Here is a 16880-nt window from a genome sequence, read left to right as displayed (position 1 = left end):
AATAATTTTGATGGCTGATATCAATTACATCGAAAACAAATTCTATCTTGGCTGTATCTGGATGTTTCTTAATTACTTCATCTATAATGTACCTGTTTGTATTGTACTGTAATTGTCGTTCTTGTTTATAACTTAAACTTGGCAGCAGAGAGCTGTAGATGTGCCTCTTACCCTATGTAAAGAAACAAACAAAAACATGTATATATTTATATTTGGAAAACAAACAACTCATTACTATAATGGATATAATTGCAATATTTTCTAAATGCAGAATTGTATTATAAATGTATGGTAATTGAATTTAATTAATTAATAATTAAATTTAATTAAATTATTTCTTCTTCTTAGCAAAAAACATGGACAATAAACAAAACATAAACAATTTTATTTAATGTATGAGCATATTTCTTTTTAAATGATTCTTAAAAAAACCTATAAATGTTTTATAGTTCTCTTTTAGTTCTTAGATTTGGTATAATTCTTAATTTTTAGTACGATTTATCCATAACAGAATCATCTGACTCATCCTCCGACAGAGAGACATTATTTTTGGGAACTTTTGTCATATTGGCTAAGAAAGTTGGGAGTGGAATCTTTACTGCTCCGGCTTTGATTAATTCTTTGAATATGTTCTCAACAGAATGTCCTCTTTTCTTCACTGTGAAGGTGAGAGTCGTGAGGAACCGATTATTCTCATTATTGCTGATGTCACTGTTACCTTTCCATTTGCTGTCAGCCTGCAACAAAAAGCATTAATTACTGAGATTGATACTCATTACAAATGGCAAAACAGCTCAGTTCCAACCGTGGTTAACTTACATGAATCGTAAATGTATTGAGATTTGTTAATCCATGAAATATTTGTTCAGCATATTTACATCTTTCTTCGCCTAATGTAAAATCAACAACTCCATCTCTTTCAACTACTCGAACTGCAAAAAGAAAAACATAAAGATAAAAAATTAATATTTTATACAAACTATATTATGAAAGAAAATTGTACACCTTATTAAGCAACCAGATTTTGATTAGAAATAAGATTTAAAAAAATTAATCTGGCGGACTAAAGTTCAACTAACATAAGCTACCCAAAACCTAGGCAGTGTGTAAACACTAAAAATTACTGCAACCTCAGCTGCCTTAGAAACACTATTAAACCCACATCAATTAGAAATATATAAAAAGAAAAGCTGTTAGGTTAGAGTTAGGGTTAAATTAGATAGGTTATGGTTAAGTTAGGTAGGGTAAGTGTTAGATCAGGAAAGGTTGGTTAGGTTAGCATTATGATTATTGTTTGGTTTGGTTAGGATAAGGGTTTTGGTTAGTTTAGGTAAAGTAATTGTTTGGTTAGGTTAGCGTTAGGGTTAGGTAGGTGAGTTTAGGTTACATATTGTTCCATGCAGCAGAGAAAATATGTGTGAGTAAAGTAGGAGTTTTGAAAGTAGTCTTTTTTCCACTCTTTTTACCTACTGAAATATGCAAAAATATTTATTTTTAACTAAGCATGGAAGGCCATATTAAATCTGTAAAATTTAGTTTGTTGAGTAGGTATCATACAAGTGTGAGTAGTAAATTTAAATTAACTGCATTAAATGCATAAAACTAATATTTAAAAAAATAACACCCTAAACCTAACCCTAACCTACCCCATGATCCCTCCCTGGTAACGCAAAATTCATAGATGTCAAAATGGTCAAGGTAAAAACTTGGGTATCTAGCTCAAAAACACCCATGTTAAAAAAATTAAAATAGAACAACGCACTAGGCCAATGGTAATGTGAGACAACATATTAAATATAATTAATTATACCTGGATCAAAATCAGGAATATCAGAAACAGTAACCTCCTGACTTAGTTTTACTATCTCGAATAAATTCCTCACATCTTTACCTGACAAAGGAATTGAACTATAACTTTCATATCCTAGGGCAGTACAAAAATGCTGTAAAAATAATGCAAGTTAGTGTTAACGAAAAGAATTAAAAAAATGCATAATTAATATTACATCTATCTGGCTATTATTTTTTGCCGAATTTGTTGAATAGAAGAAATACTGTTCATCGGGTAAGGCTGTATGAATCACAAAGTGGAGAGGTAATGAGTGCTTATATTTCTTATCATAGGCCTTAACAAATATTAACGGTTGCTCTTCATAAACAAGGACACCCTGCAAATGAGTCAGCCAAATTATTTTTTAGAAGACAAAACCTAAATATCCAAAAATACATACAGCGTCCCTCCCTTCTTGTTTGTAAGCGTTGATTATATTTTTTTCTAATTGGTAGATATTTGGAAAATTGGACACCTGATCATTTAACTTCGCACATTGCCATTGTAGTTTTAGGTTATTCACAACATCTGAAAGAACAAACATTTAAAAACAAGGCTAAAATGGATGGAAAGTTTTAATACAAACCAAAAAAAATTAACTTCCTGGATAGTATTTCCAAATCTGCCTTGGTTGGTTTCTTATCCTTTAACAAAACAAATTAGTAACAATAATTTTTAAAGCTACTGTGTTATTTTTTATTGGTGTTTGACCATCTACCAACATAGAACAAATCAACACCTAACACAGATTAAGGCAGAACTAAAAGCCCCCCCCCCCCAAGAAAAATTAATCTAATAATATCCGGATTCATTACAAGATGTAAAGTTATTAGGCAATAGAACCATGATCATAAAAACCACTACTGAGACATATGACAATAACTTTTCGGCCATAAATCTGCTTAAAACACTCTGGAAATCATAACTAATAGTTGGAACTAAAAGTCTTAGTTACCACACCCTCCAGTCACCTGAAATAAACCTAACTGAAAATGTAGGCATAATTAATTGTATTTAATATTATTATAACTCGCCTACTCATCCTACTTCACCTGCATCTCAGGTCTATTTGTGAGCCCCATCAGTTTGCCAAGGTCCGTTAAGTTTAGTAGATCAACAGCTGTTGCCGCTGGATGGGTGGTTTTTTAACTGCACAATGACTGCAATGGTGATGACCTCAAGGCTGTATGGGAAAGGGTGATGAGCAACCTCGGTAAGTTCTCAATGCCGAGGACCCAGACCAATTTTTTTGTACATTCAGGTGTGCATCCTCTTGCTACCACCACTAAGTGACTTTTCTGGTGCAGCTCCATGAGGGGTCCCTCAGTACCCCATAATTTTGTGCCTTGAGATCTGCCACAGCATCCAACGCGCCTACCATCTCATACACCACCGCGAGGTATGGACTGGAGGGTATGGAATAATTACTGCATCCTCATTAGTAGTGACTTCAAGACAGGAGACTCGACCCATCTGGAGCCTGGGGGGGAGCTTCGAGGGCAGCCTGGAGGCACTCCTCACTCTTTGAGTGATTCTCTGGGCACATGAGATAGCGTCTCTGTGCCGGCCCCAAATCTCCTACATCTGGTCGGCACACTCGAATCTGCCCTTATCAACTCCACCCTGGTGCCTGTTGAATTGGTCCTCATACAGAGGGTGTGAATAAACCGAGACTCATGGCAGATCAAAGATCCGTCAGAGGGGCCAACGGTTGCCCACCAAGTGACCAGCAAAGGCCTTAACTAACTTGGCACTCCTCAGCCTCCCTCAGTGCTTTACGGAATAATGCAAGACAGAATAAAAAAATTTGGTCAATCTGTCTTCCACACAAGAGGATAAAGATTAAGTCATCTGTGCGTGCTTGCTGTGACTTTATGGAATCTGTATTATGGACATTAAATATTTTACTGTTCTCTTATTTGTTTATTCTAGATTGATTAGAAATAAGGGAAAAAACATGGAGTTGCTCAGAGAAGTTAGAAAAGGCTTTTCCTAAAGTAAAATGCAGGATGTAAAAACCGCTGTGAAGTTCAATGAAGAAACAATCATGTTGAACCGGCACAGCTCTCCACTCACGGGAGCCTGTTAGTGTTTCTGGAAGGAGTAGGTCATTAATAGACAGGTGTAAGTCTAAGAGTTCTTTGTTGAGTCTGTCTTCTTTTATGTATAGGGAGCGTATTTTTGTTTTTATTAAGGAATTTTGGACTGTTTTGATCACAGTCATTACAGCAAATGTGTTCGTTTTTGTTTTAAATTTAGCATCAGTAGGAGTTAAGCTGTTAGTGAGGCATTTTTTGTTAAATCAAATGTTAGCAATAGTGATGTGTAGTTTGCTAGTTTTATGTGCTATGTACCGCAACCATTTAATATTTAATACAACTCCTAATGCTTTAATCCGGCAGGACACTGGTGCTGTGGGTGGCACAGATCTCCACTCGCGGGAGCCTGTTAGTGTTTCTGGAAGGAGTAGGTCGTTAATAGTCAGGTGTAAGTCTAAGAGTTCTTTGTTGAGTCTGTCTCGTGTAAGTCAGAGTTATGTTGTTAATGAGGCATTGTTTGTTAAACCAAATGTTAGTAATAGTGATGAATAGTTAGTTTTATGTACATCTTTTAAGTAGCGTAGCTTGACTGGCTGTGTTAGAGTTGATGATGGGTATTGGTCTGCGAGTCGATGAACTCATGTTGAATCAGCACAGGGTCCTGTGAATGCAGACAGGCCCAGTAAGTGACCCTGTGCCGGTTCAACATGAGTTCACCGACTCGCAGACCAATACTACCATCAACTCAAAGAAAGAATCCCTAATTAGAAAATAAACATCTTTCTATAATGATTAAATAATATAACAATGCGGAAAAAGGTGAATTTAAATCATTAAATGGAAAAAGACTTATGTACGTCAAAGTGAACAAAACATTGAACAAAGAAGACGGCATCTCACGATTTCCAAATAATCATAGACTAACGGTCAGTAATCACCACACATTAAAAAGAAAGGATAAATCAAAACATGTTTGAAAAACATCGAAAATCAATAAATAAAAACCTCGTATAAACAAACGGCAGCTTGGATGATGTATTTCTTCTGTAAGGAGAGTCTGTTTCTGATCAAAATCTTTTGTATTTGATTCCAATTGACGCCCATCACCATGGGAATAAGTTTGTGTAGGACTTGAGTAGAGAATCTCCTGAGGAGAAAAGCGATGGATTGGCAGGACATTGATGCTTCGTCGGAACTTCAAAAGTCTGGTAAGTAGATAAGTACAATGTAGAAATTTCGAAGACAGATCGGAACGACGGATAAGTGGTAGTTGGTACTTCTAACTGCCGTCTTCCCGCCAAACTCACTGATAACCGCCCCTGGCAATAGACGACTGCAGAGACGCACATCAGAAGAAGCAGCAACTAATGTATCTGTGCAGATTGAAGACTTCATGGAATGATGTCCATGTATCAACATTTAAAATAGATTTGACACTTATTTGAATTGTGCACCATCTCCAGGTTATATTTTATATTTTATTTCTTTATTAAAACTAGTCTTCGTAGGTCAGTAATTTTACAATGATATATCAATAAATATTTTTTTGATTGGTCAGTGTGTTCTTCAAACTGTTTTAATGGCAAGCACTACACCTAATTTTTTAATCAATAAAAAAGAATCATCATAAAAAACTATTTATTAATGAAAGTAGAAAGAGTTATTAATTGACAGTCTAAAGTATTTGTTTTTGTTATCGGAAGTATAGGTTCGAGGCCTATGGTCTTGTAGATCCTCGTATGGCCAGTGTCTGCTTTTTCATTACCCAAAATCCCTTTGTGCCCTGGCACCCAAGATATCTTCAAGTTGTTGTGATTCCCCATGTTTTGGAGATTTTGGGTGCATTCACTGACTAATTTTGATGTGATTTTTTACATACTAATGCTTTAATAGCTGTTTGGCTGTAAGATCTTATGAGGATTTTTTGATACCTCTTTCAAAATTTTCTAGGGCACAAGCATTGATGCCATGTATCTCTGCTTGAATGACCGAAGTGTACTAATGAGTTGGATTGCTCTTATTTCTGGCTTATACAGAAAACGGCTGGCCCAGTTCTTTCATTTGTTTTGCCATCTGTATAACATATCATTGTAAGCTCCCCTGAGTTCTTCCACTCCTTTGCAATTTTGTAGGATGTTATAAAGAATGTTTCTGAGATCAGGTAGTCAATCCCCATTTCTAAGAATGGGTGTCTGATTTTGTCAATTATGGTTGTATGCCCGAATTGTTTAGTTCCCTCCAATTTAAGTTAACTTTTGGAACCTAAATGAGCTTTTCCTACCTTCTCCTTGTACAAATATTTCCAGTGGAGGTAGGTTTAGCAGAGTTACTAGTGCATTTGCATGGGTTGTTATCATTGCCCCTGTGATACATAGTTTGCTTATCTTTGTATGCTACCTAGTGCTTGAGTAGCTGCTTTCTGTTGAGCTTTAATCCACCAGATTAATGATCAATAGGTTATTTTGGGTCTTGTTACTGCAGTGTATAGCACAGTAACTGTTGGCCAAATAGGATACGCAGGTCCTTAACAATGTTGATCAAATACCCAAAATACGGGTAGCCTTCTCAGCCATGGGACCTGAACCACAAGTTGATCATGTAGTATTTAAAATTGTACCTTGAGGAGAGGATATGGAAACATTTTGAAGTATTAAGAAAGATTTAGATTGCTATTTAAACACCAATAGTGCCTAAATTGCCTAATACAACAAGATTATCTTAAAGTGAGTTTCAGGACATGAAGTCATAGAAGGAAATCAACAGGCTGACGTAGCCAAATAAGAGCAGTCCTCTCACCCATGTACCTGAACCACAACTACAACTACAACTTGGTGCACAGGAGAGCATGCTAAAGTTGAAGCAGGATAAATGACTGGAGAAAAAAAACCTCAAACACCTTGGGGCGGATTTTGGGACATGAAGGTTTAAAAGGAAATGAACAGACTGACCACATAGCCAAAACCGGAACCACAACTAGTTGCCCCAGAGAGTGTGTTAAAGTTAATTGGATAATTGGCTGGAGGAAGAAGAACTCAAACACCTTGGGTTCTGAAAAATGAGGGTATAGAAGGAAACAAATAGTCTGACCACATAGCCAAAAAAGGGGCAGCCCTCTCACCCATGGGACCAGAATCAGATGCCCTAGAAAGTGCGCTTAAGTTGGAACTTAAAAAACAGCTTGAGAAAGAAAAACTCAATTACAGGACAAATACACCAGGTATGAAGAAGCTAAGAGATTTATTGCTCTCAGTTATGGTTCTGTTTATTGCCAAGCTTTCAACTATATATTTAGTCTTTCATTTAGTGCTACAATGACAAAAACGATTATCAATATAGTAATTCAAGAAGAAATACACATTTTTTTGAATTAGCTGATTGATAAACTATATCGCTGAGATTCATAAATCTCTCAAGAAGGAAGGCAAAAAACTCCACTCTCTCACCAGCCAAGATTTGAAAAAAATTATAGTTCTCTATCCGGCTACTGCCCTCTTAACTACCACCTAAAGAAGATGGGCAAAGCAGAGACAGAAGCATGCTGTCTCTATCAGGAAGAACCAGAGACATGAGCTTTGTGAATATGAAGCATTAGTCCGGTTGCAGATTTCTATGCTTTTTTCTTTTTTTATTCAATTATTTTCTTACAAACTGTTTACTTAGCCTAATCTAAACAAAAATGTTTTATTAAATACATAAAATATTAGAAACAATGGAAAATAGTCATAGAGAGTAAATCTCCCAGTTATGGCTTCTTACTGTTTGCAGATTTTTAAGCTTATTTCTTTTGATATTCCTTTCTTTTGTTATGAACTTTTTAATTGGCTTAGTCAAAATACAAATATTTTATAAAGTACATAAAATATTAGTAACAATGGAAAATAGCTAAATGGAGTAAATCTCTCAGATCTGCCTTCTTAATATCTTTAGATTTCTATGTTATCTAGAAAATGGTTGATGCTCAGTCCTACTGTGTTTTAGAACTAGCATAATAGTTGGTGAATTTTTTTTTTGTATTTAGCATATAAATTTATTGTAAATTGTACTAAAAAGCAATTAAAAAAAAAAAAAATAATGCATTTAGCTGTTGCTTAACGAAGTATACGATAATTTAATTTTAAGGCTCAGGGTTGAAGATGTTATATTAATGTGAGTACTATAAATGTGGCTCTATACATCAGCTTGATGTATCCTACCTGAACTAAAAACAGGGTTCACAATAGTAGCAGTCATATTAGACATTATCAACACCTGGGGAGCTGGTATTTTTGAACCAAAAAGCCCATTTGTACTATGTTGGGCTATTTACTCGGCCTTACTTTACAGTAAATGACTGTTGTCGCCACATCCTTGCCAATAATTGTTTTTGGCTATTTAAAACCTAGCAAAACGGCAATTGCACAAGAATCTAATTTACATTTTGCTTTATTTGAATGTCTCATTTTTCAATGATAAACACAAGCGAAAAAAAATAAAGTTTTTTATTAATAAACAAAATATATTATAATTTTTAATTTAGATACATCTTACAGGAACAGTAAAATAATGAAAATGTTAACAAAAAAACACAACCTTGTTTTAAACATAAAAATCCATTAGTCTCTTAATTTACAGACAAAACATATTTGCAACACTGCATTATTTAATTATCATTATGTTTGGTCAGTCAGTGAAGTACGAGATCATTTTCTCTTGTCACAAAATAATTTAATCTATGTGTACAAAATAATTTAAATCAAAACACAATATTAGAGTAAATAACCTCACACACATCTAAATAATTAAATTATAATTATGAAAACTAGCTGGGTAGGTTTAAATTGAAAAAAAAACATACTTTGCAGGAATTTTCCTATTACATTTTGATGTCATTACATAATAAATAAATATATTATTTAAATTCATATTAATAATCAAAAAATTATTTTAAATCACATTTTCTGATTTGAGTTTCTCCTTCTGCAAGGTAAATATTCATTGCTTTATGTAAAAGTACAACTCCTAACTGTCGTTTTTTTTTCAACGGCCACTTTGACGCTGGAGCATAATATTGGCCAGCTTGTTGGTTTGTGATATTTGCCCCATGAAGAGCATCGATCATAGCTGCTTCTCTAATGTGAGCTTCTAAACATATAAGGTTGTGGAAAACGTTTAGGCAAACAACACCCAAATTCTGCTCCCATATGTGATGAATACGTTTGTTCTAAAAAAGAAAGTTTGAAATAATTACAGTTAGAAATACAAACTTAATGGATCAATTTGAAAAATCATTGTAGGATTAAAAATCAAAGAAAATAATTTTGTAAAAGCTACACAACATAGACAGCTGCATGCCAGCCAAAAAGGAAATAGAAGGAAAAATGCCCAAATTATAAGAGCAAGCATATAAAATAGATGATTGAGAAAGAAATTGCATTATACTGCCTCATAGATATAGAAATTTAGGAAATACATTAAGAATTCATAGAATACAATAATTTTTTGAAAACTTATGGTGTAGTATGAAGCGTTAATGTTGCAAAGTGGAATGAATAAATTGAGTATATAATCAGTTATTATTAACAATATTTAAAGTGCGTTCATGCCTTATTTTATATTCATCAAACTTATTTTATTTCAACCTCATTTTGTGTAATTAGTTTTTTTTTAATAATAAAAGTTATCAAGTTATAGAAAAGAATATTACAAAAAACTATTTACTATAAGTACAGTATAAGTAGTACCAGTCCTGCTGGTCTGGATACGTTTAGGGATAGCTGTGAAAGAGGAAGCAGACAAAGCGGCTAAAGAGGTTACATCAGTGAACGAACCACCCCATCATGTGATAGATTAATGAAGAATTTCTGAGCATTGACTTCTGCCAGATTATGGCAGATAAAGACTGACAGACAGTCACTGGCCCACAGAAGCCCGGTCAAAAAGGGAAAGGGCAGGTTACATATATGTCACACAAGACTACATGGGCACTTGCTGGCAGGAAAGAGACCACATCGATGTCCATTATGTATGGAAAGATTAAGTGTATCATACTTTACAATGCAGAAAACTAAAAGGTGTAGGATGAATTAGGGCATTCCTGTTGACTTATGCAGCGGGCATGGATTGCTGTTTCAGTACCTCAGTGCTATAAGAGTTTTTAAATGTATATAATATGTGTGTGTGTTGTTTTATGTGTTGAGTGAATGTAAATTATTTGCGGGAATGAGGAGCTTATCCCCCATATACTCCGAGTAATATTGAGTGCTTTGGGGTAAGAGTGTTGTCTGGAGAGTGAAACTAATTTATTAGCATGAATGGAGGATTTAAACCCGCCCTGAGGTATATCAAGTACTCTGGGGAGTGAATGTGACCACACTTGTCTTGTGCGAGGTGAAAGAATATCAGCAACAGAATATCCAGCACCACAATGCTGGACGTGCGCTTCCGGCTATCTTGCTGAGTGGCCTGCAGCATTTTGTTGGTGATGTCTATGAGCTCTTCACCGGGGCATTGCAGGGGGCTCCCCTATGCACTGTCCAGGTGTTTCAGCCGAGGGGCAGGGCTCCCGTTGCTAGCAATATTTCTAGAGGAGGTGGGAAGCATGATAATCTTTATGTATTATTGCTTAAGTTATATGTTTTCATGTTCATTTAATAGTAATTTGACAACTGAAGTAACTACAAGGTTAGCAAGTTAAGAAAACATAAGATAAAATAAAAGATTCAATAAGAAAGATGCGTAAAAGATTTTTTTTCCATTTAAAGCGTAGAGGACCAGCAATACCACTTGATGTTTGTCAGCCCATAAATAACACATATTTCTATTATTATAAAGACACACATCATTTACCTTTGCAGAATTAATGCCACCAACGGTTGATTTAGCAGCATCATAAAGGTGGCTGTGGGGTCGAGCATTTTTACCTTTACCAACGTAAAAAATTGCCTTCACAAATAATTTCCAAACTTCATGTTTCTCGAGATACTTTTGCGATTGGGGCAGATTGCAAGTGAGAGTTGGATCCAGCAAGAGGTAAGTAAAGTAGACTTTCTCACAGCCAGCCCTTCGTAATTTTACTCCATGTACGTCTAAAGAACTGACTAATTCTTGCTCGATACTGCTCCATTTTTCAAGGTATAAAATAAAATCAGAGCGTTTGAATGTCAGCGCCAAAATTTCATTCAAGCCTGAAAGAGAATATTAAAATTAAAGAATATTATCTATATAATTAATCTTTAATTAAGGTTTTGGTTGAGATAAAAAAGTCAGTGTCACGGGCGGGACTCGAACCCACGAACTTCGGCTTGATAAGCCGCTACTTTACCACTTGAGCTATTGTGACTTAGATCCACTGGAACACCAACTTACCATCTCAACCCCCACCTTTTGAATTTTCCCTCCTTTTTTGCCATTTTTCATCTCAGAACTTTCGGACCTTTTCAGACTTTTTTATCTCAACCAAAACCTTAATTATAGATTAATTAATTGAAAAGAATTTATTTGGTCAATAGGACCACGAAACCTAAAAGATATACTTATATATAACTTAATAATGCAAACATTATAAAATAAAAATTTACCTTAAACTCTGATCAAATGATAGAGTAAAAAAGTGTTCGTTATATATTAATTTTTTAAAGTTTGTACATTTGAGTTAGAAAAATAACATTCAAAAGATCATGATTTCAAAAATTGTACCTTTTTCATCATCTTCTTCGATATTTATTTGACCCTTCTTAAATTTTTTGAGCTTTCTCAAATAAACCTTTTTAGTATTTTTGAGCACAGGGCCAACAAAGAGATTATTTTTTTTCAATTCAAATTTTAATACATCAGTTGCACAAGATGAAAGAGAACCTAGTAAATAAAAATTAAAACATTTATTAGTGAAAACATTCCAACATAGATTTTATTAAAAACCAACTGGTGAATTGGAAGCAAGTGGTGGCTATTTACCCTAAAATCAGGGTTTAGTAGAATTAGGAGGTCCACAAGGATCAACCCTAGGACCTATATAAATCTTTAAACAATTTATATGCAATAATACAACTTGTTTATAGCAACTTTTTAAGCTACTTTGATATTGATATTTGGAAGTCAGAAATTAATAATAATATATTATTTCAATGAAAATTTTTTAACTCATAATTTAAAAAAATATTTATTTTGCTCTTTACAAAAATTAAAACAACTATGGTTATTTAAACTGCCTTGGTTTCAAAGAGGACATACAATTTAACTGGGATGAACAAACTGATTTGATAAAAATAAAAATATTTACTTATTTCAGGTCCTGAATGAAAAAAGGTATGATGGGAACAATCATTTAGTCGATGAAGGGAGCACACAATGAAGGTGTGGCCAGTGCGGAAAGTGTACCAAATTTAAATGTAATAAATGCAAGTGGGACTTCACCCAAATCTACAAAAATGCTTTGTTTTGTACCATTACAAACAATAAATTTGTTATCATAATGTTGGTATAATAAAGATTAAAAATTTTTAAACATACATTTTAATTCCCAACATATGATAAAACTCAAAAAATTTAATTTAAAAAATAATATTTTTTCCTTGAAACCGTTTGAAAATAGTAGTCAAAAATAAAAACTTTGGATAAATTTCAAGAAAAAAAAATTGTGGGCACTAATGGGTTAAGTAGGGTTAGTGACTGGTTAGGTCAAGTACAGTTAGGGTTAGATTAGGTTAAGCAGTTAGGGCTAGGGACAAATTAAGTAATGTTAGCTTAAGTAGGGTTAGGGTGAAATTAGGTTAAGCAGTGTAGGAAATAGATTAGGTTAAGTAGGGTTATGGTTAGATTATATTAAATAGGGTTAGGGTTAGAGTTAAGCCACATCCATATTGGGCAAGCAGAGCATTTGTGAACAATATAAGCATAGTGGATGTATTTACAAGAATTCGCAAATGTACAATCATCCTTGCTGTTGTTCCCACTCAGAGTCGGTACATCAAACAGTGTTCGTCGTTGTGCTCAGTCATTGTGGACACAATTGTGAACAATCACACAAACCGAAATGAAACATTGCTTGAGAGCTCTGTTTTCTGACAACTTGGTTGAACTAAAAAAAGACAACCAATATAAAAAATGTATTATTGTTATCAATAAATCAATTTTATTTATTAATATTTTAGTGATTAGGTATTTTGGTGACCCTGAGAAGGGCCGGTGTTGTGGGGAGTTGCTGTTGAAGTCGCCTCTTGCAGTAGGCAGCTGCTACAATATCAAGTGTTGAGACGGCGAGAGATGATGCTGCAAGTACCCTTGTTGCTTTAGCTAGAGTGTTGTTCCATCAGTGAGTGCTGGTTGAGATTTTGTCAATGAGTCTGCATTAAGCAGGTCAAGCCCTATACAACTGCAAGCTCATTTGCTGTAGTGTGGAAGGCGAAACCATCATTGAAGCATTGTTGAAATAGTTAACCGCAGGTGTTACCACAATATTATTAATGGTAATATAATTCCTTCATAGACAACTATATTTACCCATTTGTCGTGTTCGCCCAGTGTGGAAGCAGCTTTACAGTTAAGGAGGGTTAGGTTAGTAGGGTTAGAGTTAGGGACCAATTAGGTTAGGTATGACTACAAATGCTCCTAAATTTTCAATGCCATAAGTACCACTTGTTATATTCACCATAAATAATTTTAAATTTATTTACAATCTATTAACTAGCATAGCTTACTTAATGAAGATTGAGATCCAATTATCCGTTCATTTAACTCATTGTACGAAGGATTGGATACTCCTCCAATTTGCGAACAGTCCTCACTTTGTACAGATGACCTGAAATGTTTATGTAAAATTATATTTTTATGTTAAATTTGTAAATAAGAGAATTTGCTGTTTTACACATGCAATTTTGAAAAATTATGATAACTGTAGCTTGTTCATCTTCGATCATTAGTTATAAAATATGTAATTTATTTCACCTTTCAATTATTGTATCGGTGAGGATTAAAGGTGTAAAAGATATTTCTGTTTGGCCAATTTCCTTGCTATCAGTACTACTTTTAACATCAACACTTTTATCGTTGCAGCATACTGTTACAGGCGGGTTTAGCTTAAGTTTTTCAATTTCTTCCGAAATGTCATATGAAATATCTGTACTGTTTGGTGCGTAAACTTCCACATAACTCAATCCGCTGTCGATGTCTGAATATTCTTCATTTTTATTGTGCATGCCTTTTCTCTTTAAAAAGAAATTAGTGCTATTCGCTGGATAAATATTTTCATTTAAAAATGAAATGTCACTCTTATCACTATCAATAGTAGAATAAATTTCGCTATCCATACGTGTTTCATCCTGTAGTAAACAATAAAATTAAAATTACAAAAAAAATCTGACACATGAACTGTTAATTTACAAAGTTTTTAAGCAAAAAGAGATTTATAATGCAGCACACAATTAACAGTACAGTAAGTATACAAATAAATACAAGACTACTTACATAAATAACTGGTGGCCCTGAAATAAATTTTCTTCCATTAGTACGATGAAAAATTTTTCTTTGCAATAATCTTTGAAAATTTCACAAACAGGAGAGAAAATTATGGATTAGATCTGTGACCAATATCTTGACAAATATTTTATAAATTTACAAATACCTTGGTATGTTCTGCTCTTTCTCTTTGGTCTTTTGGTGACAAACTGTGATGTGTATTTTAGTAATATATTATAGACTTTCTTGTCTCCACATTCTGCTGCATAATCAAATACAGAAGAACCATCATGATCGATGATACTAGGATCACCTCCATGGTTGAGAAGTAATTTTAAAATCTCTGCCCTTTTCCAAATAGCAGCTATCATTAGAGGAGTTGTATCATCACTACTCCTGTTAAATGTTATGAAAAATATAATTTTCTTGCCTTATGAGTTTAAGGTCCAGTTAAAAAAAATCATGTACCTTAAGTTTGGATCGCCTCCATACTGTAAACAAAGTGCCACCGTTTGTAGTGCAAATTGTTCAGTGCCTATACCAACTGCACAATGGAATGGAGCGATCCCATATCCTTCCAACACAAAATTAGGATTTGCAGTTTTCGCATGCAACAAATATTCACATAACCTGTAATGAAATAATACACTAAGTAAATATAACTTGTCTTGTGGATCAAAACAGGAAGAAGAAGGCCAAATGATTGGAAACAACCAAACTAAAGTTTTATTTTAGTCTCATTCCACCTTCAATTAATTGGATCTCTATTGACATCTTCAGTACAGCCAGGTTTTTCAATTTCCCCCCTACATCAGCAATTTGGTGATCAACGGTTGAAGGGCAACCAGAGCGCTTTGTCTGTTCCAAATGAAAATGTTTGTTTCTTAACCTAGCACATACAGACGGTGTTCCCTTCTAAAGCTGGGGGATCATGGATGGAGATGAAGTATCTTTTGCTGATGTATGAGGAACCCATCACTCCGACAAACAATTCCTGCTACTCTTAGATGCAATGAAACTCTTGTGATATTAAGTGTCTGTGATGTCTTGTGTCAGTTATTTATGAATGACAACAAATAAAGCTGCTCTATGGACTACATCAAAGGTTGAAGGACAACCCGAGTGCAGTGTGTCTTCCAAATCAAAATATCTTCTGAACCGACCATTTACAAACAGAACAGTCTTCTAAAGCTGTACGGAATCACAGATGGAGATGTGGCATAATAAATTCTTCTGTCAAAATGTGAGAGTCCCATCGTTCCAACAAACATATCCAGCTGTTCTCAGATGCATTGAAATTCTTGTATGATGTTAAGTGTCTCTGCGATATTTTTTGTCAATGAGTGTTGGCTATTTAATTCAAAAGCAGGAATTTGGTGACCAACAGTTGAAGGACAACCAGAGCACTTTGCCTCTTCTAAATCAAAATGTCTGCTTCTGAACCGACCACTTACAATCGGTGCATTCTAATAGAAACGATAGAGGTGGGATGTGTCATTCAGACCACTCATTGTTATTACCCTATCGGTACATTCTTCTAACCCTATAGGGAATCACGAATGTGGCATAATAAATTCTCCTGCCAACATGTGAGAACCCATCCCTCCGACAAATAAATCCAGCTGCTTTCAGATGGATTGAAACTCTTGCATGATGTTAAGTGACTGCGATATTTTGTGTAACTGAGTGTCGGTTATTTTGACAAAAGGCTATAATTTAGTGAGCAAATCCAGAGCACTTTGTCTCTCTATATCAAGATGTCCACTTCTGAATCAAGTACTTATAGACCGGGGCTTTCTCAGTCTGAGCTGCGGTATTTCCTCCAGGACAATAAATCCTTTTTTCAAAGTGAATAAACACAACAGGTATAAAATCGAATTATTGACAAACCCTTCGGGCTTACTTCACAAGCGAAAATAAACAAACAACAACGCATAGACTTGTACATTAGAGAGATAGTTTTTAATCAGATTGCTTTATGAAAATACGAAATTAGACAACCCTAAAATAATATATTAACTTATTAATAAATAGAAGATATAAACTTACACCAATTGCTGTGTCTTTATACATTTGTATAGACAATAGGCCGTGTAGGCTTCATCTTTTCCAAGCAGGCTAAATCTATCCATTTAACAGGATAAACAATTTCAAATTACCATAACAAATAACAAATTTCAGGTACGGGCTCGATGGAAAACAAACATATTCGCGTTATACAATCACAATTATAAAGATTATAATCAAAAACGTTGATAAGAAAAGTCAAAAAGTTAATGGTTAACAGATCTGGTTATACATCGTTAAAATGAACCCCTCCCCAAGAAACATTCACAAATACTTTATTTTCACGTTTATCATAAAAATGTTGTTTTTTGAGTAAAAGAGGTCTGTATTGTTTCTTTTAATATAAAATATTTAATATTTTACGTCTATGGTTGGAAAATTATAGATTACGTTTTGATGAAATGACATGCTTGTTTGCTTGATACGACTATTTTTTCTTTTCAGTTTTTAAAGAAATGTAATGTCTTTTTTTTAAATATGTAGGTTTTATTTTTAACTTTTTAACATAAAAA

The 16880-nt window shown here is 34.2% G+C and overlaps 2 protein-coding genes across 2 annotated transcripts; both read right to left on the bottom strand.

The window, feature by feature from the left end:
• Nucleotides 1-267: 267 nt before the first annotated feature.
• LOC106671986 lies at nucleotides 268-5164 on the bottom strand. The gene is made up of 7 exons (XM_014403029.1): nucleotides 4876-5164; nucleotides 2418-2475; nucleotides 2232-2359; nucleotides 2007-2168; nucleotides 1811-1943; nucleotides 820-932; nucleotides 268-737 (listed from the first exon to the last, which is right to left on the bottom strand). The coding sequence occupies exons 1-7, from the start codon at nucleotides 5047-5049 to the stop codon at nucleotides 489-491; spliced, it is 1017 nt and encodes a 338-aa protein (XP_014258515.1). The 5' UTR covers nucleotides 5050-5164; the 3' UTR covers nucleotides 268-488.
• A 3281-nt stretch (nucleotides 5165-8445) lies between these two features.
• LOC106671966 (ankyrin repeat and LEM domain-containing protein 1-like) lies at nucleotides 8446-16595 on the bottom strand. Its single transcript, XM_014402996.2, has 9 exons — nucleotides 16351-16595; nucleotides 14770-14931; nucleotides 14468-14697; nucleotides 14311-14327; nucleotides 13792-14165; nucleotides 13545-13645; nucleotides 11545-11703; nucleotides 10696-11033; nucleotides 8446-9070 (listed from the first exon to the last, which is right to left on the bottom strand). The coding sequence occupies exons 1-9, from the start codon at nucleotides 16431-16433 to the stop codon at nucleotides 8789-8791; spliced, it is 1746 nt and encodes a 581-aa protein (XP_014258482.1). The 5' UTR covers nucleotides 16434-16595; the 3' UTR covers nucleotides 8446-8788.
• Between the last annotated feature and the right edge of the window lie 285 nt (nucleotides 16596-16880).

Source organism: Cimex lectularius, unplaced genomic scaffold, assembly GCF_000648675.2.
Source record: "Cimex lectularius strain Harlan isolate CLEC.00 unplaced genomic scaffold, Clec_2.1 scaffold4, whole genome shotgun sequence".
NCBI classification, from domain to species: domain Eukaryota; kingdom Metazoa; phylum Arthropoda; class Insecta; order Hemiptera; family Cimicidae; genus Cimex; species Cimex lectularius.
This window is presented reverse-complemented; position numbering and strand designations above follow the sequence as displayed.

Coding starts and splice junctions, on each gene's coding strand:
- LOC106671986 (XM_014403029.1), bottom strand. CDS start 5,049: ATGTCCTGCCAATCCATCGCTTTTCTCCTCAGGAGATTCTCTACTCAA. Junction 2,169..2,231: donor AACAAGAAGGGAGGGACGCT/GTATGTATTTTT, acceptor ACTCATTTGCAG/GGTGTCCTTGTTTATGAAGA. Junction 933..1,810: donor TATTCCTGATTTTGATCCAG/GTATAATTAATT, acceptor TTCTTTTTGCAG/TTCGAGTAGTTGAAAGAGAT.
- LOC106671966 (XM_014402996.2), bottom strand. CDS start 16,433: ATGGATAGATTTAGCCTGCTTGGAAAAGATGAAGCCTACACGGCCTAT. Junction 13,646..13,791: donor ACCGATACAATAATTGAAAG/GTGAAATAAATT, acceptor TAAACATTTCAG/GTCATCTGTACAAAGTGAGG. Junction 9,071..10,695: donor GTGGCATTAATTCTGCAAAG/GTAAATGATGTG, acceptor TTTCTTTTTTAG/AACAAACGTATTCATCACAT.